Source organism: Fistularia commersonii, chromosome 6 (genome assembly GCF_037954325.1).
Source record: "Fistularia commersonii isolate RoL2024-O1a breed Wild chromosome 6, RoL_Fcom_v1.0, whole genome shotgun sequence".
Lineage (NCBI taxonomy): Eukaryota > Metazoa > Chordata > Actinopteri > Syngnathiformes > Fistulariidae > Fistularia > Fistularia commersonii.
This window is the reverse complement of record NC_141289.1, coordinates 7,120,613-7,142,848: the sequence shown is the minus strand read 5'-3', so window position 1 is coordinate 7,142,848 and position 22,236 is coordinate 7,120,613. Positions and strand designations below refer to the sequence as shown.

General features: G+C 46.6%; 4 protein-coding genes, 1 long non-coding RNA gene and 2 other non-coding genes across 9 annotated transcripts in view; 4 read left to right on the top strand and 3 right to left on the bottom strand.

The window, feature by feature from the left end:
* The window catches only part of LOC147233262 (cilia- and flagella-associated protein 47-like), a 48,917-nt gene extending 40,737 nt beyond the window's left edge, over nucleotides 1–8,180 (bottom strand). The window contains exons 1-18 of the mRNA XM_086148520.1: nucleotides 8,040–8,180; nucleotides 7,658–7,815; nucleotides 7,455–7,570; nucleotides 6,969–7,107; nucleotides 6,653–6,737; nucleotides 6,423–6,563; nucleotides 6,175–6,341; nucleotides 5,536–5,565; nucleotides 5,343–5,416; nucleotides 5,023–5,252; nucleotides 4,098–4,290; nucleotides 3,792–4,023; nucleotides 3,542–3,694; nucleotides 3,271–3,430; nucleotides 3,081–3,177; nucleotides 2,753–2,969; nucleotides 2,400–2,644; nucleotides 2,143–2,273 (exon numbers count right to left, since the gene is read on the bottom strand). Of these exons, the coding sequence (XP_086004646.1) occupies nucleotides 2,143–2,273; nucleotides 2,400–2,644; nucleotides 2,753–2,969; nucleotides 3,081–3,177; nucleotides 3,271–3,430; nucleotides 3,542–3,694; nucleotides 3,792–4,023; nucleotides 4,098–4,290; nucleotides 5,023–5,252; nucleotides 5,343–5,416; nucleotides 5,536–5,565; nucleotides 6,175–6,341; nucleotides 6,423–6,563; nucleotides 6,653–6,737; nucleotides 6,969–7,107; nucleotides 7,455–7,570; nucleotides 7,658–7,815; nucleotides 8,040–8,180 (2,709 nt within the window). The remainder of the gene's footprint in view (nucleotides 1–2,142; nucleotides 2,274–2,399; nucleotides 2,645–2,752; nucleotides 2,970–3,080; nucleotides 3,178–3,270; nucleotides 3,431–3,541; nucleotides 3,695–3,791; nucleotides 4,024–4,097; nucleotides 4,291–5,022; nucleotides 5,253–5,342; nucleotides 5,417–5,535; nucleotides 5,566–6,174; nucleotides 6,342–6,422; nucleotides 6,564–6,652; nucleotides 6,738–6,968; nucleotides 7,108–7,454; nucleotides 7,571–7,657; nucleotides 7,816–8,039) is intronic.
* Nucleotides 5,498–5,569, top strand: trnad-guc (transfer RNA aspartic acid (anticodon GUC)). Its single transcript has one exon. It is a non-coding gene; the product is annotated as a tRNA-Asp (tRNA).
* A 512-nt stretch (nucleotides 8,181–8,692) lies between the features above and the next one.
* On the bottom strand, nucleotides 8,693–12,617 carry nufip1 (nuclear FMR1 interacting protein 1). 2 transcript variants are annotated; one of them, XM_086147899.1, is made up of 10 exons: nucleotides 12,280–12,617; nucleotides 11,755–11,840; nucleotides 11,556–11,669; nucleotides 11,414–11,476; nucleotides 11,250–11,326; nucleotides 11,075–11,167; nucleotides 10,795–10,976; nucleotides 9,828–9,968; nucleotides 9,440–9,693; nucleotides 8,693–9,331 (listed from the first exon to the last, which is right to left on the bottom strand). In XM_086147899.1, exons 1-10 carry the CDS (start codon nucleotides 12,518–12,520, stop codon nucleotides 8,840–8,842), a joined length of 1,743 nt encoding a protein of 580 aa, XP_086004025.1. In that variant the 5' UTR covers nucleotides 12,521–12,617; the 3' UTR covers nucleotides 8,693–8,839. The 2 variants fall into 2 exon arrangements, with proteins under 2 accessions (XP_086004025.1, XP_086004026.1); XM_086147900.1 differs by having other exon boundaries at nucleotides 11,556–11,666.
* Nucleotides 12,618–13,243: 626 nt separating this feature from the next.
* On the top strand, nucleotides 13,244–17,623 carry nop58 (NOP58 ribonucleoprotein homolog (yeast)). Its single transcript, XM_086147892.1, has 15 exons — nucleotides 13,244–13,385; nucleotides 13,785–13,861; nucleotides 13,955–14,007; nucleotides 14,142–14,266; nucleotides 14,471–14,607; nucleotides 14,801–14,865; nucleotides 15,245–15,379; nucleotides 15,470–15,615; nucleotides 15,817–15,943; nucleotides 16,122–16,285; nucleotides 16,375–16,509; nucleotides 16,660–16,721; nucleotides 16,804–16,958; nucleotides 17,037–17,161; nucleotides 17,239–17,623. Exons 1-15 carry the CDS (start codon nucleotides 13,341–13,343, stop codon nucleotides 17,296–17,298), a joined length of 1,611 nt encoding a protein of 536 aa, XP_086004018.1. The 5' UTR covers nucleotides 13,244–13,340; the 3' UTR covers nucleotides 17,299–17,623.
* On the top strand, nucleotides 15,662–15,747 carry LOC147233260 (small nucleolar RNA SNORD11B). Its single transcript, XR_015106315.1, has one exon. It is a non-coding gene; the product is annotated as a small nucleolar RNA SNORD11B (small nucleolar RNA).
* A 1,058-nt stretch (nucleotides 17,624–18,681) lies between the features above and the next one.
* Nucleotides 18,682–22,236, top strand: part of wdr12 (WD repeat domain 12) — a 4,589-nt gene continuing 1,034 nt past the window's right edge. Inside the window, exons 1-11 of one of the 2 annotated variants that reach the window (XM_086147893.1) lie at nucleotides 18,682–18,839; nucleotides 19,179–19,273; nucleotides 19,445–19,539; nucleotides 19,664–19,770; nucleotides 20,231–20,347; nucleotides 20,440–20,611; nucleotides 20,700–20,745; nucleotides 20,817–20,902; nucleotides 20,982–21,122; nucleotides 21,763–21,868; nucleotides 21,961–22,093. In XM_086147893.1, coding sequence (XP_086004019.1) covers nucleotides 18,799–18,839; nucleotides 19,179–19,273; nucleotides 19,445–19,539; nucleotides 19,664–19,770; nucleotides 20,231–20,347; nucleotides 20,440–20,611; nucleotides 20,700–20,745; nucleotides 20,817–20,902; nucleotides 20,982–21,122; nucleotides 21,763–21,868; nucleotides 21,961–22,093 — 1,139 coding nt within the window. In that variant the 5' untranslated portion in view covers nucleotides 18,682–18,798. The remainder of the gene's footprint in view (nucleotides 18,840–19,178; nucleotides 19,274–19,444; nucleotides 19,540–19,663; nucleotides 19,771–20,230; nucleotides 20,348–20,439; nucleotides 20,612–20,699; nucleotides 20,746–20,816; nucleotides 20,903–20,981; nucleotides 21,123–21,762; nucleotides 21,869–21,960; nucleotides 22,094–22,236) is intronic. The other variant, XM_086147894.1, reaches the window with a different exon arrangement.
* The window catches only part of LOC147233257 (uncharacterized), a 2,155-nt gene continuing 1,604 nt past the window's right edge, over nucleotides 21,686–22,236 (bottom strand). Inside the window, exon 2 of the long non-coding RNA XR_015106259.1 lies at nucleotides 21,686–22,076. This is a non-coding gene — a long non-coding RNA (uncharacterized LOC147233257). The remainder of the gene's footprint in view (nucleotides 22,077–22,236) is intronic.

Here is a 22,236-nt window from a genome sequence, read left to right as displayed (position 1 = left end):
TATCAGTACTGTTAAAAAACACTCCTGCACAGCTATGTTCTGGTTCATTCATTCATTCATTCATCTTGTCCTGCACTCAGGGTTGCGGAAGTGCTGAAGCCTATCCCATGGGTCAAGGGTCAAAGGTCAAGAAATGGGGTTCACCCAGGACGGGTTGACTGCAGGAACACATATAACCATTCACTCTTTCATTCACGTGATATAAAAACACAACTATTCACTCTTTCATTCACACACCATATACGGGACTGTTTCAGAATATTGTGATAAAGTTATTTATATTCTGTGATGCAATAAAAAAAAACAAAAATGTCATACATTCTTATTCATTACAAATCAACTGAAATATTGCAAGCCTTTTATTATTTTGATATTGCTGATTATGGCTTATATCTTAAGAAAACTCAAAAACCCTATCATAATATTAGAATATCATGAAAAAGTAATTTTTGTCTTTTTAATTGCATTACAGAAGATAAAAAACTTTATCATAATGTTTTAATTTTCTGAGACAGTCCTGTAGGTCTACAATCACTCACTATCACATTAACTCGTCATTAATAGACTACACATTTACACATCATATGGAGACAGTCCTTAAGTGTCAAGGAAGGCACCGTCAAATAAAATGTATTATCATTATTATTATACAACCATTCACCCTCTCATTTATAGGTCATATAGCAACATGTGATTGGTCGCTTCTGCCATCCTGAACTTTTTAAAGGGTTTCCCCCTTTAAAAGGTCCCATTACTTCCATGAGCAGACGTCCTCGCTCTCTTCCATCTCGCACTTTCATTTGTCAATCCCGATGAGTAATCAACATCTACTAAACTCTTATCATGTAATTGCAGGGGTGGGATGTGATACTGCAGTCATCATCTTAAGAATGCTTTTAGGATAAAACATTTCAGAAAATGATAAGGCTGCTAAAGTTAAGATGCAAATGGTTATCTTCACAGAGGGTGTGCGGGTAATGGGAGCTGGCACGGCTCAGACCGCTCGCTGATTTCAAATTCTCCTCCTCGCCCATAAAGCCCCTAAAAGGCCCGGCACCTTCGTACCTCAGAAGAACCTTCAGAACCCGACCCCCTCGCTCAGATCTCTCAGGAGGCCTGCTGTCTGATCACGATCCCGCATCTTCTCCCAAGTTCCAGGGCTCTCTCACTGGTCAGGTTCCCGTGGGGCGCGGCTCGATCTCCCGTGTCTCTCGCCAGGCATCCACCCTTGTTGTTTATTTTACGAATATTTAAGCTGCAATTGTATCATTTCAGCACTTAGCATGTAGCTGTTAGAGCTACCGGTGTTAGTAATTGATTATCGGTCACACATCATAAGGTGACACACAACTATTCCTCTGATGCAGCTCCCTGTGGTTTTTGAAAATAATTAATAAGTGTTTTATTAAAATGTATTGTATTTTGGTTTGTTCCTTTTTAAAATGTCATTCTAAATTTGTAGATTTTGGCAATCTTGTAACATCTAGATAAAACCTATCAAGATATTTTTGTTGCTATTTATATGAATCTGCACGCGCCAGTAAAAGGATGACAGCACACAGAAAGAGGACGGCATTTTTGGTTTGCTGCCGGTGGACAATTTGAGTTCCGTAATTTTTTTTTTTTTCAGAAATACAAGAAGGACTCAAATAGACATTGAGTATTTTGCTTAAAAGTAACCTTCAATCCAACTTCTTTTTTTCGGAGTTCAAAATGTTTTGTTGCGTGCAGAGATGTAATTTCTTTTTCTCCGCAGTTGTTCATCGATTTAAAAAAAAAAAAATGCAACTCATATTTTGTTTATACATGGCATAAAGGCAAAAAGAATATATATTATATGCAGTGTTAATTCATTTTTAATTTCAAAAGGGTTGTGTGGCCCCTGGTGTTTTCTTTACCGTGGGGACACGAGTCCAAAATTGCTCTTTGAGTGGTAAAGGTTGCTGAGCCCTGGTTTAGGGTCTCCTGGGTGTGTTTGGACAGTGGGAGGAACCCGGAGAACCCACAGGAACCCCACGTAGACTATACATATATATATATATATGAAAGGCCCATGGTGGGAATTCAACCGCAGCCCTTCTGGCTGGGAGTCGGCATGAAGCTTATCTACAAAAATCCAGTTTCCTATTTGCGAGCACAAACCTTGGCGGTGCAGTGCAGGCGCTGTGTGTTGCCGTCAAGAACCTGGACGTCAAAGTCACCTTCAGCAGGGGAGGAGAAGGAGGGGTGCCACACCACCTCGCAGTCCAGCTCACTGTACGGCTCCACCGTGCCTGCGGGGAGCAGAGAGGCGACGTTCTGGAACTCAACCTTCTTCCTCTCGGCTGCAGGGAGCCTCAAGAGGTCACAGCGCGAAAAACAAAAAAAACGCATTCCGGCGCCGGTCGGAGAGCTCGTACCCGTGGCCGGCCGGATGGAGAACAAGACGCCGCTCTCGGTGACCACCGGTTGCCAGGTGAATACTGCCGGGTGGTTCCGGTGGTTCCGCAGAGTCACCGAGCCCCTATACCCAGATGCTGCCAGGAGGTTGGGGTTCGGCCGCAGCACCACCTGGGAGGCGGCGAGCTGGAGAGCGACGGGGACGACTTGGGCCTGAACCAGTATCTGGCCCGGGTGCTGGCGATTCACCGTGTAGGCCACGGGCCTGCAGAGAAGATGATGGTTATCTTGGGTTCGGCTTCTTCACTAAAACCTCCGAAAGACCGCAGTCGGACAGGAAATGGACTAAACGTGGAGAAATCGAGAGAACGACCTGTAGAATTCACCCAGCTCGTGGCTCTGAAATGCCAGGCGTACGGTTCTACTGGAGCCCGGCGGCAGAACGTGGGAGAGGGGCGAGGTGCCCTGCAGCTCGGGACAGTCGGCCTCCAGTTGCACCCACACGAACGCCGGCAGGTGATTGGCCAGTTGCAGCTCCTGCACGCACAGCGACCGCACACACACCTCGCCAAAGTCCACGAATGACGGGCCTGGCGGGGCAGGGAGGAGGAGTCAGGCCCCGTCTCCCCGCCTGCTTCGACGCCCAGTCACAAATCATATTATTGATCCTCTCTAATCAACTCCGCGATAAGCTCCCTCACCAACGTCCACCTGGTAGAGCTCCAGAGCCGTCAGCTTCCTGTTGCAGTCTGCCACCTCCTGGCTGCTGGAGGGAACTGGATTCATCACGTCCGACACCTGCGGGGAAGAAAAACATGGGGTACGTCGCTGTTTTGCGGCGTCAGCCACCCTTTCCCCCCCGCGACTGCTGACCTGCTGAGTCCTGACCACCGTGCGTCTGGGCTGCCGGTGGCTTCTGGCCGGGGAGGAGCGCTCCCGAACCAGGACGTTCTCTGCTCCGCCGTCGGCCTCCATTTCTCCGACACGGAGCCGAGGAGGCACGAGGCCATGACCGGGGATCATCCCGATGTCCTCCACCTTCTCTTCGGGCCTAAAGTCCCAAAAAACAAAAAGCAGATTAAAACACTCTTGCTTGGAACTTCTGATCGGGCCAAAGGAGACCTTAGGGGTCGGCAGAGACGACGCCTCCGTGGAGCCTGACCTCTTCGTGAGCTTTTGCAGGCGGATTCGTCCGAACCGCCTGATGATGTCGGCGTAGATCTGCCGATGCTGCTGCCTCTGCTGTTCCTCCTCCTCGGTGAGCGCGTAGGCCGGGTCCAAGAAGGAATACCGATGCACGCCGGTGAAGATGGTCCTAGGGGATCGACAGATAGAGGAGTTGACCTCATCAACTTGTTTTTCACGGGTCCGCTGGAAATGTGGAGTGAGGTTTGCTTCTGAAGCATCCCCACCTGTACTGCCTGTTTGGAGATGCGGGTCTGATGCTGCCGGCCCGGTCGTTCGGGAAGGCCAGGAACTCCTCTTCTTCCAGGGACTGGCTGCTCCTCTCGGCATGGTGGATGTGGAGCCGCGTCCTGTCGGCGTTGAGGACGGAGGCGTGCACCATCCCGTGGCAGCAGGCCATTTCGCTGGCCCGGACGTAAGGCCACAACCCCGTGGGGTTGGTTATTTTCGGAGTGATGCCTGCGAGGCAGCCAATCACGTCGCAATTTGCTCTTGATGATGGACAAATATGGATTTAGCAGGGATTACCTTACCCGGATTGAGATTGGGCAGAGGGTAGGTGGTGTCACTGCAACAGACGGCAGACAGATACAGGGAGACTGTGTGGAAGCTGCGGACCTGGAGTTGAGTTTCGCCCCTTTCGCCAGCAACGTAACCGAACACGTCGATCTCCTGATGCTTCCTGAAATGTCCCTGCTGCCGCGGGGTGAAGGACAAGACCACATCCTGGAGACACAGTGGAGGGCGGAGGAGAGAAGTGCATTCAGGGTTCACAGTTTTATTTATCAACTGATATCCACTGGTTTTCTGCCATGCAGATTTGCATGGTCCATAAACACACATCATTTTTTTTATTCATTCATTCATTATCTATGCCACTTGGCCCCCACTTGCAGGGGTGCTGGAGCCTCTCCCAGCCGTCATTGGGCTGGAGGTCGATCGCAGGGCCATGTCAAGATAAATGAAACCATTCAACCTCATTCACACATCACATAGATATCCAACTGATCACACTCTCAGTCATGTGTCATTGATGGACAAACAAGCATTCACCCACTCATCCACAGTTCATAAAGACAAAATACATTCACCCTCCCATTCCCACATCACACAGAGACATATGACCATTCACCCGCCATATTCACAGGTCATATGAACAGTATAACCATTCAGCCTTAGATTCACACATCGTGGACGTGCAACCATTCGCTCAATCACAAGTCACATTGATCCATTCACTCATCTGCACATTGTTGGTCTCCACTGAACCTCCTGCATGTGTTCAGACAGTGGGAGGAACCCCACGCAGAGACGAGGAGAACGTAACCAGGTACCTTCTTGCTGTGTGTTGGCAGTTCAAACCACGTGATTTTCTTTTTTTCTGAATGTGGAGTTCAATGCTTGACTGACTTTCCCTCTGATTCAACAGGGGTCCCTGAGTTCTGGTCCCCACCTCACCTGGCAGCGCCCGGGGGGGACGGTCCCGGCCGGTGGCTCGGCGGTGAAGTGCGCCAGCCTGCGGAAATTGAAGCTGACGGGCAGCTGCGGGCAGAAGTTGTGCAGGACGCACAGGAGATCCACACGTTGGCCGCTCACGCAGGCGGGGAAGGCGAACCTGTCGGACGGCCGGGGCACCAGAGACACGGTGAGCCCGGAGCCGGTGACTGCCAGCTCCACGCCGCTGCTCCCTGCGGGACAGACCCACGACCCCGGTCAGTGCATATGCGTGATCCGATGCAATCATGCGTGTGTGTGTTTGCGTGTGTGTGTGTGTGTACCATTGGGGTGGGTGAAGCCGTGTTTGCTTCTCACAGACTCGAACAGCAGGAAGAGACAGTAATCCTGGCGGATACTTGAGGAATCACGCATCTTGTTGTCACTGTGAGGCGGAGTCGGTGTTAATATGAAACACCCCATAATTTATAGAATGTCATCCTCGTTAGTATAGTGGTGAGTATCCCCGCCTGTCACGCGGGAGACCGGGGTTCGATTCCCCGACGGGGAGGTATATTTTCTTCGACCTTCCCTACTGAGTTTACTATCAAAAACATCTTGTCATTTAATTCATGGAATTCATATCTCAGTTTCACGGTAAATATAATGTGACGTTACTTCTAGAAGGCGATTTGGTTGAGGGTGTTGTGTTTGCAAAAGAGCACGGAAGAAAACTGTCTTTAAGTAAAAACAGAGGAAGAGACTTTGGGTTAAGTTCAAATACAACTTTCATCCCTTCATTCATGCATTCTGGATTGTGCACGCGGGGTGCTGCAGTCTATCCCAGTTATTACTTGACAAGAAGGCGGTTCACCTTCACTCCTTCATTCACAGAGATGTATAACATTCACCCTCTCATTCATATGTCACATAGAGACAAACTGTGCGACCATTCACAATAGAGACACACAATAATTCATTCAGTCATTCACACGTCTGACAATGTAGGGTCTCCTATGAACCTCCTGTATGTGTTTGTCTGTGGGAGGAACCCGGAGGAACCCATATGGACAACACGGAAACCCCAACCACTGTTCTGCCCCTTACAAATACAACATCCGAACAGAATTGTGAGAATCCCCCCCCCCCCCCGACAGAAGATTCCTGGTCTACCTCTGGAAGACGGGGCTGAAGCGTACAGCCAGCGTGGTCTGGCCGTGGGGCTCCAGCTGACCTTGCTCAGGGATACACACAAACACCCTGGAGAGGTCCTGGGCGGCGGCGTTGCGCTTCTGCATGGTCTCCAGCAGGGCGGCGTGTGCGCTCTTCTGCAGGTCGGCTCCCTGCACGGACACAATATCTGCACCTGGTATCTGCTGCGTGACAACTCGGTGCGGCTGATCATACCGGCGGCGCAGACTCACCACCCGGGATGCGGCGGCGGTGTCCTGCAGCAGGCACACCCAGTCGCACACCTGAGCTGAATTATTCCGCAGGACAAACGTCCTCACCAGGGACGTCCCGAAGTACAGGGGTCCGAAGGACAGGCTGGGCAGAGGAGCCCCCTGAAGAAACGGTACAGCAAAGCAGGACATCATCATCATCATCATCGTGGACCCGGGCATCTCCGAGAACACTCGTTCTTCCGAAGCACCTGCAGATCGAAGATCTCGAGGTGCGTGTCCAGCACCTCCGCTTTGATGTGGAGGACCACGGAGGAGCCGTTCTGAAGTTTGACCCTTTAGAGACACACACAGAAAGAGATGGTGGTGAGGTGCTAAACCAGGACCGGGGTGGTTCTGCAGGCGTCGCAATCACTGGATTTGAAGGTTAGACGGTCCATCATGGACGTTAAAGAGGTGACCATTCACGCACATTAAGAAGCCGTGACCGAGTTTCTAATTCATCTCAATTGCAAGCGAACAAACATTTAGCGGAGCTTTGGAGGTTGTTTGGAAGAGAACCCTCACAGAGCCTTCTCGTTCATCATCTTGGGTCGGTCTGCCCGCAGTTCCACTTTCAGCCACTGTGTGGCGCCAGCTGCCATGACGCCATCACAGGGGGAGATTGCGATGGAGGGGTCTCCCTGGTACTGCAGCTGGAAGGCACCTAGACACGAAAACACAGAAATTCCATAAATGCAATTGATAACCATGTCCTTGCTTAAGGAGATGGAGAACCCGTGCAAACGGAGAGGATGGAGAGGATCAGATGTGCTGGAGATAATGAAAGATTGAGATGGTTTGGGCATGGACGGAGTAGGGATGGTGAAGATCTGGGGTAGAAGGTGAGGTTGGAGGTCCAAAGGAAGACCAGAGAGGACATTCATAGGTGGAGGGAAAGAGAAGAGGAAGTTAAGAGGTGTGCGAGGAGAGGGTTAGAGGAAGGCAGATGATTGGCTGTGCCCATGGAGGGAAACAACCCAAAGGAGAAGAAGAGTCACGTCTTTGACCGACCTGGTGCAGATCCTTGGTTGATGATGGGATGATATCTACTCATCACCTTACTGTTTGCCGCAACACAACCAAAGTCCAGCTCCGGGTCCATCAGCAGGAGACAAGCCTTGGGGAACCTGGAAGGTCACGCACGGTTGAAGGTCGTGTCACTGAATTCATGTAGATACCTGGTTGTTTCCATGACAATGCGTGTGCTCGCTTACACCAGCAGCGGGATCTCTATGGTTTCCGGCGGGTCCAAGTAAAGAAGAAGGCGGTCTTTAACTTTCTCCTCTCCCTCTGCAGTGAATTCCAGCACGCCGCTCACCGACAGACCGGGCGCCACCATCTTGGCTCGACCCGGCGCCGTGAACTTGAAAAGCTGTTGTATGACAGACACAGAAAGTGACAGGTATTAGAGAACTTGATCCAGTGCAAGACTGTTCACAGTACTGTTCACAAGTACTTTTACTAGAATTACTGGAATGATTATGATGCATTTATTTACATATGCTGCTTAAAGCAGGATAAACAAACATAAAATATTTACATTTAGAGAACCGACTTGAAGACCCGTAGTGGAGAGCTGTCAGAAGACCTCCCTACCTTCGACTGGGGCTTCCCGAAAAGCATCTTCTTGGAGGTTTTCCCGGAGTTGGTGGCCGTGACGGTCCTCCTGTAAACCCGACCGACTTCTATGTCTGCAAACTCCACGTACGGCGGGTCCACCTGCACACTGGCGGCCATTGTTGTAGTTTTTCCCCCCCCTCTTATATAAATAAAGTCAAATCTACACGGTTGTCTCGTTAGTTGAGTCACATTCCTATGGAGAAGTTTATTTTCGATAAGTGTGTTTGGGGTGGGGTGGAGGGGAGGGGTGTCAACAGTTCAGGTGGTTGCTCGGTAACGGTCACCGTGGAAACGCTCGTTTGTTGCACTCGGTCACTGCCGGTGGGCGGAGACGCAGCTGCAGGGTAGGTTGTTTCAGAACTGAATGCGTCCAATTGCCGATACGGACGCCCGCACACATGCACACATATTGCCACCCGCGAATATTCATCTGCCACCTCCTGTGTGACATCACGGCTCCCCCCTGTGTGACCCAGCACACTCCTCCCTCGGCCATGAACACGCTGGCCTGTGACGTCACATAGGGCAAAACGCGCACACACACACACACAGAGTGAGATTGCAAATAGCAGTGTCAGGGATCACACGTCTACAGAGCCTACTATCAAATATATAACATCTGTAAATAGTAAATGTTGATGTGCTTTATTGAGGGAAATAAAAGGCATGTGTCTACAGGACAGTGTGCAGAGCACAGAGTTGCAGAAACGTCGTATCAAAAAATACTGAAAGAAATAGCGTAAAAACAGAAATGCCATAAACACCCAGGGTTATGGCTACATGTGGATCTGTGTTTCCATCCCGGCGCCGGGGGTCTCCCAGATCTCATCATTATAGACATTTGCAGAGGCGGCTTCGCCTGCTAATGTAGCACAAACACCGTCCTCTCTGTCAGAGGTTTCCTCTGCAACCCGATCAAAACCTCCTGCAGCAGCACGCAGTCCGTTCTCCATGCTGGGATGACAGGATGGCTCATTGCTCAGCGGGCCCTGGTCCCGTTTCGGTTCAGCTGTAGCCAACGCGCTTCCGGTCAGTTCCATCTGCTCGTCATTAGTTGCCATTTCACCCTGTGCGGAGCTTCCGGCGTCTGGCTCTGCAGCTCTGACCTCTTCTGCCAGGTCTTCCTGCACCCCCCTGTCTGCTGGCATGCTGTTCCTGTCCTGCCGGCAGGGACTGCTGCACCCTACGCCGAAGAAGTTGTTGCGCACGACATAACGCACACACTGCAAGAGGATGTTCCTCTCGTGGCGGATGTCTGGAGCCAGCAACTTAAAAAAAAAAAAAAAAGAAAGAAAAAGATGTGGTGATTGGGGTTGGATGGTGTAGATTTAACACGTGAAAATGAAAAGGTTTTGGAATCTGCTCCAGCTCCTTACCATCTCAAGAAGAGTGGGCCGGCTGTTCTGCGGCGAATCTTGGTTCCTGCGTCTACCGCCCCTTCCACCCCTACCTCCTCTTCCTCTGCGGCCCCTGCGGTTGTTTGGGGAACCGGGGTCTCCGAGTGCCTCGGCCCCCTGAGAGGAGGTTTCAGGGCATCTGGCCGGTTGGCCCTCCTGAGACACCGGGGGATATGCGTTCTGAAAACCCTGATTTTCTGGCACTGGTTCTGCGGTCCTCTGGATTGCGATGGCTGGAAGAAGGAAATCATGTCGGAAACACTCGTTTTAAATCCAACTACATAAAATCTGCACACACAGCTGTTTTCACGTCTTCGTTGTTCGTGCCTCTGTTCTGCGGTGGGACGACAATAGAAGGTGAACTCACCCTGAGGTTCCTCGTCACTCTCACTCTCGCTCATGGAGCCGTAGTTTGTCATGAGGGACCCCAGAGCCGAGCTCATCTGTTTGGGGGCCACGGTGAGCCCGTCAGCTCGGGGCTCAGACACCTGGTCCTCTCGGTCAGAGTCTGGTGTCGGAGACAGAAAAATTGACATATGCATTCATTTTATTTGTCTGACTGATAAGACCTGGGTTGGTTTGTTGATGTCACGTGACCAAACTCTAAAGGTAACGAGGAGTTTGGGTTTTATCTGCCAAACCCTGTTTACAAAACACGAGCAGATGCATCGTGAAACGGTTCCTTGGATATCAACCTGAGCCAGATAGAAATATAAATACCCTCTTAAGATGCTTAACTCGAATTTGGTTCCAGGAAGTAGCGTCCTCCAGGGAAACCTTTTAGTTTTGCATTCCCACAGGCAGTGAGGGACCACAGTAGGGACCAGTGTGACACCAGCATTTGTGATGTTCACCTTAACCGCTACACTAACAAACAAAACACCAAAGAGGAAGAGGGAGAAGACACGGACAACATGGAGGTGGAAGCTGCCACAGCGTTCATGGAAAAATAACCATGGACCATCACACGGCTGAAGTGTTTTTATCGTCTCCCTGCACTGCTTCACCGTGTGAAGAACCCTGTTAGCTAACTCTGCACTTAGTCTGGTCCAAAATGTAGATGTTCCTCTGCGAGCCCTGGAAATCCCTCTGAGGCCTTGCAGGCTAGAAGAGCTTGTACCTCTTCGTTGTTCCATTTCTAAGAGCTTCTGACCACCATAGCCTTTAAAAATGTCGCTCTGCAAGAAGTATATGGTCACAGGCATGAGAAATGCGTTCCACCGAGCACCTATGAATTCCTGTGGAAGCGTAAAAAGACCCGGCCTCAGAGTGGGAGCTGAGACGGTTCTAGGAACTAGGAGAGGGACTAAAAAGATGAAACTTCAGGCTCTCACCGTGGTCATTACAGGCCAGCAAACCCAGAGGATCACTGGTCTGCCTTGGCTGGGCCTGAGGGGAGCGGATCCCAGCGGCCCAGCTGTGCGATGGGCGGGGGCATTGCGGTTGTCGCCCCTGGAAGCTTCTGTGACCCCTCCCTTGGAACCGACCCCTCCCCCGTCCTCTGCCTGTCATTCGTCTGTCCAGGACCAAAAGAAAAGACATCTGAGTTCCTGCTGCCAAGAGCAGGGGTGTAGAAGATGCACTGAGCAAAATAAGAAGGTTAAAGTAAATCACCCGAACTGAGCGGTGTCGAGAACGGCCCCCGCCTTCTCCCGCTCCGCCATCAGTTGTCTCTTCCTCTCTACGTTCTGATGCGTCGGGTAGTTTCTGGAAAAAGAGATGGGAGCGGCTGTTTAGCAACAGCGTTAGTGAGTGAACATCACTCTTATGTCCGCATGCAAATACCAACTTGCGCCTCTCTTCTCTCCATTTGGCAATCTCCTCTGCCGTGTCCAGCTTTATTCTTTTTGTTCCTGGAGCGTGGTTCTGCAGTCGAAGGACACGGGGTAAACATGGAAAGGTTAATACCAAGAACTCACATTTCGAAATGCTCTGCAAGGGATCTGATCTTACATTTTTCCAGTGGATGCTGACTAGTTTTTCATGAGCCATGAAGCTGCAGTCGGGCACAGAACACTGAGAGGTTGGGATGGAGTTAGACAGTCAGACAAGAATGGCGAAATCAGTGAAAATCTACGTCACAATGGGAACCCACCTTCACATGCTGAGCGATGTGTTCGTTGTACTTCTCCCAGTTTTTGAAGGCCCGGTCACAAGTGTCACAAAAATGGGAATACTCTGGTTCTTTTTTAGTCCTCTGCTGCTGCTGCTAGGGGGAAACAAAAATGTCAACCTTCACTCCACTGCTGTCAGTGTACTTTGCACCATCGGCAGGGTTGTGAGTTAGCAGCTACCTTCTTTCCATAATTCCCGGTGGATCCGTGATTGTTCCTCCAACCCTGGTGTCCAGTTTGATACCACTCGTGACCAAAGTGCTGGCCTGGAGGAACATTCAAAGGTTAAAGGAAAGATAATTATATTAAAAAAAACATCGGTCTGGAAAATGTTACAATATCTATTTATTTATAAAATCAGGGAACGCATTTAAGGTGCTGTATTTCAATGAATTTGCTGGTAAAGAATTTCCACCCGTATATTTATTAGTATGCAATTCCCAATAGTAAATAAATACTTCTTTGATATATACAGATCATTCATAGTACATTTAAATTAAATCTAAACTTTACATCCCAGCTGTCAATAAAAGTTCATTGCTAAAAAAAATATTTTGTTAACGTTGACAACAAAGGAGCATTACTGCTATATTATCTATTTTCAATTTATTATCTGCCTTTTTTTTTTTTTTTCAACTTCGAAAACAAGGAAACTTCAACCTGTGGATCACACTTTGGGACCTTCTGCTCGGTGCAGATACTCACCATATGGATGCTGATGTCCGTGGACTCCCCAGCCGGGTCGGGTAACCTCACCCGCGGACGCCCCGTGGAACCAGCCCGGCGGGCCGCGGGGGTCCAGCCTGGGTCCCGGCTCGGTCGGCGTTTCAACCCAGCTCCACATGCCGGGCTGGAAGCCGCTGTGACGGGGCTGCTGCTGTGGCAGGAAGGAGTTCGATGGCGGGCAGCTGAAGTCCGGCGGGGGGTAGAGGACCGGGTCACCCATACTGTCCACAGAGAGTCTGTCTTCACGGAGTTGAATGAATCTTAAGATTTTACCTGCCTGACACCACGCACTTCTCACATGGTCGTGTTTTGCTCCACAAACATACTGTTCGTCACTTCCGCAATAACCGGAAGAACATGTAAACGCAGTACAATTTTTTTAATCAACCCGTTAGTGTACTAAAATGACTCTTATTTCAATAGTAAGAATAAATATGATCTCAAATAGGTTTTTTTTTTTTTTGTCTAAAAGTATTAAAATGTGTTTTTTAAGTTCTGTGGTTTCTCGCGAGGGTTCAGTCGCGCGGCCACCAAGGTTGCCAGATAAACATGAAGACAAGGACAAATTCTTCATTAACACAACGTTTTACTTCCAAAACGAAACAAAAGAAAAACAAAAAAGGAATATTTAAAAGAGAATAGCGGTACTCTATTTATTTTTTGATGGAAACCTCTACTTCTTAAGGATTGAAATGTAGGAATGTAATTTCCAGTGTAGTAAAATAAGTATTTGAAAGAATATCTCAGATCTGGTGAGAATAAAACTATAGAAAAGTCGAATTGGGTTTATTATTGTACTTAAAAAGTCGCCCTGTCTGTCATTGAGGGCCTGATTAGCATCGATGCGACTATAAAAAAAGACTAATCTATTGGGGAATTTCGCCCACGGATCTGGCAACCACACCATTTCCTGTCTGGTCCACAGATCGCCGCGTGTAGCAGTCAGACACCGAAAGCGGCGTGGGGACGGGAAGCACTGTTAACCCCTCTCTACCGGGGAGCCTCCGAAATTCAGAAAATAACCCGACACTTTCGCCAAAATGCTCGTCTTGTTCGAGACCGCCGCTGGATACGCAATATTCAAAGTATGACCGTAACTTTTTTTTTTATTATCATCGCAATAATGGGCTTACGCACACGTAACTAGCGTTAGCTCATATTAGCAGGCGTTTCCTAGCTAATGTTTAAATAATGCATTTATGGTATTTCCGATGCCCACTTATTCGCAACGTGTATATGTCATCGTCAAACGTTTATCTTACCGTTTGTGCTCGTTTTTAATTTTAAGCAAGACAATCTTTAAAAGTTCGCGCTTGCTCGTTTACAAGCTAACTGTAACTAGCAGTTTGCAGGCCCTACAACCACGTGTGGACACCGAGGTCGTCCGCATTCCCATTGAAATATTTCGTCATTATAACATTTGAACCTGGATTACAGTGTTTGTTAAGCACGAAACAGCATCTCACTTTAAGTCATTTTTTCAGGTTGTCGATGAATCTAAACTGCAGCAAGTGGACAGTCTGTACAAAGAGTTTGAAACTCCCGAAAAGGCAAACCAAATGTAAGTGCTGGGTCAACCTGAGCCTCGATCACTGACCGATGAAGTTCTATGGTAATCTCATTTACTAACATTTCTGTTGTCGACACTCGACAGTGTAAAACTGAGGCACTTCGAGAAATTTCAAGATACAACAGAGGCTTTAGCAGGTAATTACATGTTTCATTAAGCACCATTGGAAAAACAAGATGTTAAGAGAATGCGTCATGTTGCCTAAGAGATCTGTTTGTCCTGTGGTATTGTGGCCATATCTGATTCCTGTCCATAAACTTCTAACACTCAGCTGCCACTGCCCTGGTTGAGGGAAAGATCGGAAAGAGTTTGAAGAAAGTGCTGAAGAAGTTTGTTGCCAAGGAGGCCCACGAGCAGCTGGCCGTCAGCGATGCCAAACTTGGTGGGGTTATCAAAGTAAGACAGTAGCTTGCCTCCCCAATGCATCATTGAATACATGTATAAAATTTAATTAACTGAAAAGTAAAGCAACCATAAAAGACGTTGAAGGTCCAATATTGTTAAAAAAATTAATCCAACCATCACAGTTGAGGGCACTGGAGCATTCCCATTATTTGCAGTTTTGCCAGCCTGTAATAATGTGTAATCTGCCACTGACAGGACAAACTGGACGTGAGCTGTGTCCACAGCCCGGCCGTAGCTGAGCTGATGAGGTGCATCAGGAGCCAGATGGGGGGGCTCATCAGTGGACTCCCTCCCAGAGAGATGAGTGCCATGTCTCTGGGTCTGGCTCACAGGTCAGTGCTGCACATAGACCTCCTGTAAAGATGCCATCGCCCATGATTATACCTGCTGTCTGAAACCCGACTGTAGATTTTCATCAGCATTCGTCACTACCAATGAGGCATCACTCACTGCCGAAACACGGGGCGGACTGTGGATTTTCAAATCACTTACTTAAATGTATCTTGTTTGTCTTGTATCTTTCAGCTTGTCCCGCTACAAGCTGAAGTTCAGTCCAGACAAAGTGGACACAATGATTGTGCAGGCCATATGTAAGTACTTTTTGTTCTTCCTGACAATGATGTTCAGTTATTTGTGCTTTAATCTGGTCGATGGTGTCATTAATCTTTCATTGGGAGGACTTACCTCAAAGAAATACCTCACATTAATGGGCATAAACATGAGCTCAGTTATTTATTGGATGATCCTGAAGGCTCCACCAGTGCAACTCTCAGTGTCAGTCTAATGTATTCATGACGATACATTAATCAGTAGTTTCCAAAAAAAAAACTTTTCTCCATCTATCTTCAACATTCAAGTCCTCCTTTCATTCACAACAACCCCCTGTTTAAATACACCCACTTGTCTTATAGTTTTGCTTCCAGTAGTCTTGAAGGTCATCCCCATACATTTTCCCCTCCCTCCCCTTAGCTCTTCTGGATGACCTGGACAAGGAACTGAATAATTACATAATGCGCTGCAGAGAATGGTATGGCTGGCACTTCCCTGAGCTGGGGAAAGTCATCACAGACAACCTGGCCTATTGCAAAAGTGTCCACAAAATAGGTATGTTGTGAGACTTGTTTACATAGCTATCGTCCAAATTGGATCACACATCCAATTTTTAAAGTGCCCCTCAAAATCTTTTTATTCCAGGTGATCGCACAAACGTGGCAACCACAGACCTATCAGAGCTTCTCCCTGAGGAGATAGAGGCTGAGGTCAAACTGGCTGCCGAGATCTCCATGGGAACAGAGGTGTCTGAACAAGACATTGGTAACATTAGACACCTGTGTGACCAGGTTCGTGCTTTTTCCACCATCACATGCCAATCCCGGATTCATTATGTGCCTGTGGTGATGATAATGACAATCTGTCTTCATCTTGAATTCATAATGTGGGTGTTTTAAGTCACTACCTCATCTGAGCAGTCACCTGTCAGAACTCTGTTGTCCTCTGTCCGTTTGTCAGGAAGTTTGAAGTGCATTTCGCTCTCTGTGCAGGTGATTGAGATTTCAGAATACCGCGCTCAGCTCTACGACTACCTCAAGAACCGAATGACTGCGATCGCCCCCAACCTGACAGTGATGGTGGGCGAGCTGGTTGGTGCCCGTCTCATCTCTCATGCTGGTAAGTCAAAGTGATTGCTGTGTGAGTTCCTGCCAAGCAGTGATGAACACGACACTGTCAACCTCCTGAAAATTACTGAGGGCTTTTAAGTCACTACCTCTTCTGAGCTTATGGCAAAGACGCCTGGAGTGACAGCGCTGAGAAGAACTGCGTGTTGACTTTGGCTTTTGTCGCCCAGGTTCCCTCTTGAATCTTGCCAAGCATCCGGCCTCCACAGTCCAGATCCTCGGCGCAGAAAAGGCTCTATTTAGAGCCCTGAAGACGCGTAAAGACACCCCAAAATATGGGCTCATCTACCATGCCTCTCTTGTGGGTCAGACCACTGCGAAAAATAAGGGCAAGGTAGGATCCGAGGCACCTGGCACTCAGTTCAAAATTCAGGGTTCAACAAAATAGTTATAAATGACTGCTTCTCTGCTTGGCCTTCTTAGATCTCCAGAATGTTGGCGGCTAAAACCGCCCTCGCAATCCGCTATGACGCCCTGGGAGAGGACACCAATGCAGAAATGGGAGCAGAGAACAGGGCAAAGCTGGAAGCCAGACTACGTCAGCTGGAGGAGAGGGGAGTAAGTACAATAAAAACCATCACCTGCCCATTTTCAACGTTTCTCCGGTATCATCTGAACAAGGAGATGTTTCTGCACAAGAAAAGAAATGGAAGTTCAGAGGCGGTTTGCCATGTCAGTGCTTATGTATGTCCTGAATTCTTATTTTAGATCCGAAGGATCAGTGGGACCGGCAAAGCTATGGCCAAGGCAGACAGATACCAGCATAAGAGGTGAGGAGCATATCAACTTCTTTTCTCTCTCTCCTCCTCGAATCCAAATAATCCAAGGTGTTGACTTTAATTGTCTTGACAGTGAAGTGAGAATATATGATCCGTCCGGGGACTCGACCATTCCTTCCACCTCCAAGAAGAGGAAGTTTGAAGAAGTAGAGGAGAAGGAGGAGGCTATCGAAGAGCCTGTCACAGCGGGGGTCAAATCAAAAAAGTCTAAAAAGGAGGCTGTGAAAGGTCGGTGGACTTGAACTGTACAAATCCTACACCCTTTTTTTCTGAATCTTAAAAGTAATTTGAATGCATGCCTGTCAGATGAGGAGCCTGAAACCTCAGAGGTGGCAGAAGAACCTCCCAAGAAAAAGAAGAAAAAGAAGGACAAGAAAGCGGAGCCCGAGCCAGAGCCCGAGGAGCAAGAGGAGGAAGCAGAAGTAGCACAGGTGGAATTTTAACTCTTCAAAACTGAAAACTTTTCCTACTTGTAACTTGAATTCTAATTGAATCTCTCCCCCTGCAGTCGACAGAGAAGAAGAAAAAGAAGAAGAAGAAGATAAAGGAGCAGGAGGAAGAGGATTGAACATAAATCTGTATATAGTTGTTTCAAGTTTTGTCATTTTAGTCACGTGCTCACCTATAGGTAGTGTCAAGGGCCCGTTCCAACCTTGTTCAAAAACAAATCAAGTGATCTGCTTTTATAACAGATGGCCGGTTGGGAAATCATAATCTCTTTAAAAGATGTTTTAAGTTTATAATGTGATGCCCTGTAGAGTTTTTTTAACATTTTTTTTATTCTGGGAACAAATCTGTATCAGACGTGTTTTAAGTGCAGGGCAATGAACTGAACGTCAAGATGGTTGTGACCCAGACTGTCTTGTCTGGTGAAATAAAAATATTTTCCCACATTATGTGTTTGTCATTTGGACGATCCAGTTCACGATTGATTACAGTTTTGTTAAAGACCCAGTGGAGAAAATTCTACAAGAGCAACTCAGGGTTCACTATCCTGCTCAAAGACACTAGGATGCACTTTCTGATGAGAGGGATACGTGCTCTATAAGCTTACCCTTCTCACTGAATTAAACACATTTAAGAGGAGATCTGACTTTCTACTACACAGGAGAAATTATTTTCCATTGTATGCAATCAAACAGAGTGAATATCACCTTATCCACTTATTTTACCTTTTTCTACAGATCTGGACTTCAGCCTAATTGAGATGTTACCTTTTCAATTTTATTTATTTTTTTTTGATCAAACTAGTGGAGATATGATCTTTGTTTAAATGCAGTAGAACATCTTATTAAAAACTGCAGCATGATAACTGATGCTTTTGGTGCCTTGTTTGACGTAAATAAAGGAAAGTGCAGAGATTTTAATGCCTTAGCTCAGACATTTTACACATCTGGCCCGCTTTGCCTTTTTTATCCAGCCCACCAAGCAGTTTTAATAATTTAAAAAGTATTTTCAATCTATTGAATTCATAAACTCCTTTTTTTTCCTTTTTATTTAATTTTATATTGATGATTACATTCAAACTATTGTCAGTACATTTATATGATCATTAATCATTTTAAAGTTGTAATAAAATGCCAAAAAATATCAAATATTTGAATTCCAATTTTAATTTTATTCGCTTTAGTTTATGACAAAAGGTATCAAAAACCCTTGTTCTACCTCCTCAGTCTGACAAAACCATTTTTTTTGTTTTCTTCTTGGTTTCAATAATACCTGGTTGCAACGTCTGGCTCGCTTTTGCCTTCAGTAATGATAAAGTACAATGTGGAAGTACTGTAATGTGTTTTCAAACAAGGAAGTCCAAACTGATTCCCTTTGCATCCATGTGAAATAACCCATTTATTCTGCTGTCAGCTCCAATAAAAAGTATGGCCAGACATTACAAGTCGTTTGTCGATCTATATCAACACAATCTTTGCTCGATTGAAGCGCCTTGTCTGATACCACATGGCGAGACTGCGCCAGTCGGCTGGATAGAAACTATTAGATCACACACTTTTTTGACTGTAATTATTCACGCATTTAGTGATCGATTGAGGTAAATATCCGTATTAGACGAGAAATGTCGCAGTTACAGGCGAGATTCTTCACGGAGAATAAAAGGTAAGCACTAATTGTTGTAATGAGAATAAATACCGAACTGGAATGGACTGAGCTTTTTAGTGCTTACTAACTTCCTGGGTATATTATATGATAATCGATTCAAGACGTTATTGTCGAAAAGTACTTTAATTCAAAGTTATGTTTGTACTTTCAAGGTTTTGGTTTATCTACAGCTAGTAGCTAATATCGATTGACTTTAGCTAGCTAGCCGTGGCTAAAACAAACTGCTGGATTACATGCAAATAAAACGGTTACAAATGAATCGATTAAGTGTGAACAAGTGGACCTGGTCGATTACATGATGTTTACTCACCTCCTGACATATTCTCACCTTTCCAGGTACGTGGTGGATGATGTGCCTTTCTCCATTCTTGGCGCTTCGGAGGTGCAGGACCTCAGCAATGTCATCAACAAACTTCTGGAGGCTAAAAATGGTAGAGACTAAAAACTACTCCTGATTGTTATTGTGTGCCACCGCAGTCTGCAAATTGTATGATTGATTGTATGAGCAATTTCTCATCCTCTCTGAGTAGCCATACTTGTGTTTATGTTGCGGGGGGATATCAGGTTATCACCTCATGTGTTGGATATTTCTCTGTCTGCAGCATCTCATGGCAAAGTGGACTTTGACTTCCTGGTCAGGGGACAGTTCCTGCGAACATCACTGTCCGCTCACATGGAAACAGAAGGGATATCAACGGTAAGATCAGCCAACTTTGAGTGTAAACTGCTCCTGGAGTCGGGAGCCAGAAAGATGAGGGGAAATTAGATCAAAACCAAACGGCAATATCTAGCTGTAATGTGTGTGTGTGTGTGTGTTACAGGAAGAAGTGGTGGAGATTGAGTATGTGGAGCGCATCACGGCACCAGAGCCTGAGGAGTGTATGATGCACGATGATTGGATCAGCTCCGTAGATGCAGACACAGAATGGTAAGATGACAAATGCTGTGGAGGGCGTAATACAGTTTGTGTTTGCAAATCATCTCAAGGTTGGAGTTTGATTGTGTGTCTGCAGGGCGTCACCAAGTATAAACCTGTATTAAATTCAATTTCTTCAATGTTATTGAGCCAATGACAGATATCTTCATTCAATTTGTCCATCATTTTATTTTTTTTGTCCAAATTAGTCACTATCTTTTGTGCAAAATTTGTCTCTCATGTTACCATTATTTAAAGAAACCCAATCATCTATTACCTTTGCACTTACACTTTTAGCAGCGGAAAATGTTGACCAGACTCAGTCTGATAACCATATTTACATGAGACTTAACGTGGCTTCTTAAAATCTTACAGAAATTAGTTAAAAACATTTTATTTACATGTGGTCACTGTAGATGCCCTGAGAGTTTTATTACAGTCTTGGGCCTGATTTGGTGTTTGATTACCGCAGGATCTTGACAGGGTCGTATGACAAGACGGCCCGTATCTGGTCTGTGGAGGGGAAGGCTGTGATGACCGTGGCTGGACATGCAGATGTGGTCAAAGATGTGGCCTGGGTAAAAAGAGGTAAGCAGGAGGAAGTAACCCATATTAGTCAGGAAAGAAAAGCGTATTTTGTGTGTGTGTTTGATTTAAAAAAAAAAATTGCCCTTTTTTGGGGGGGGGTTGTTTTGCAGATGGCTTGACATCTCTGCTCCTGACGGCCTCGCTCGATCAGACCATCCTGCTGTGGGAGTGGAACTCTGAGAGGAACAAGGTGAAAGCCAGACATTGCTGCCGAGGTCACACGGGAAGCGTTGACACCGTCGCCACCGATCCCACCGGCTCAAAGGTATGCTTGGATCAAAGTTGCAGAGAAAGCAAATAAAAGATGAAAGCATGTTGAATTTTTAGTTGCTAAAAATGTCAAATTCTTGCAGTTCTGCAGTGGCTCCTGGGACAAAATGTTAAAGTTATGGTCAGCAGGTATGAGGCCTCCTGAGTTTACGGGAACAAATTAACGTAGAGCTGATTTTAATGACGTCCTGTGCTGCCAGTGCCCTCAGATGAGGCTGATGAGATTGAGGAGTCTGCCGACAGACCAAGGAAGAAGCAGAAGACTCAACAGCTGGGTCTCACCAGGGTGGGTGCTTCTTATCTATACAACCGGATGGATGAAGAGATAAATAAATATGAAGTTCATGTGTTTTACTTTGACCTAGACTCCCCTGATGACGTTATCGGGTCACACTGAGGCGGTGTCATCTGTCCTGTGGTGTGACGGTGAGGAGCTCTGCAGTGCGTCCTGGGACCACACCATCCGCCTGTGGGATGTTGAGACCGGAGCGATGAAGACGACACTGGTGAGACGCACTGACACACAGAAATTGTCCTGGATGGGGAAAAAATGGCACGGCGCATCGGCCCTGCTTACAATGATTTCAATTTCAAGTCAGTCCTTAAAAAGAATTTTGAAACTTAGATGGTGAGACAAAGTTCTTGTTTGTTGACTTGTTATTGTGGCCTTGGTGTCAATAAAGGCATGGATGAACAGGAACATGTCTTTCTGGTCTTAGAGAAAATTGATAAGGGTGCCAATATAACTATTTATTCACTTTTTAAATTGCTGTCATGTTATAGAAGAGAAAATGTATTTGTCACACAGTGGGGACATTTCAGTTTACACAGTGAAGAGTGGACAGTGCACTATAGCTAGTAAAGTAGGAAAATATTACAAGTTAAAGTTGCATAAAAAGTGTAAAATGTTCCAAAAATGGAAACTAGCAGCAGACAACAGCTGCTTAAAACCTATGGATATATGAATGAATAAAGGGAAGTCTATGTCTGTTATCCTCTTATGATTACTAAATCCCAAAAGTAAATTGCACAGCAGTTTTTTAATGTTTTTTTTAAATTTCATTTTAAACTTTAAAATTCTCCTAGACTGATTATAAGTCCAGGTTACATGGGGATGACGTGATGAATGTCTCGTTGTTCCTGCAGACGGGTAGCAAAGTATTCAACTGTGTCTCCTACTCACCTCTGTGTCGGCGGTTGGCCTCAGGCAGCACTGACAGGCATATCAGACTGTGGGACCCTCGCACCAAAGGTATCACCTGCTTCAGAAACCAAGCGGCACGGCTGCGCTTGTACTCTGTGAGCTCCTTTCTCACTCCTTTCTCGCCCTCCTCTGCTCTATAGACGGCTCGCTGGTGCTGCTTTCTTTGACCTCCCACACCGGCTGGGTCACTGCGGTGAAGTGGGCGCCTTCCAATGAGCACCAGCTGGTCTCTGGGTCCCTCGACAACCTGGTCAAACTTTGGGACACCAGAAGGTCCGTAAAATACATCAGTCACGATGTTAAAGTGTTTCATTTGTGCCGCTGTCAGAATTCCTTGAATTGAAAAGGATAGATAGTGATTTATTGTAATTAATATACATTTTAAATGTTTTTAAGTTCTAGGATCTGCTTCTTAT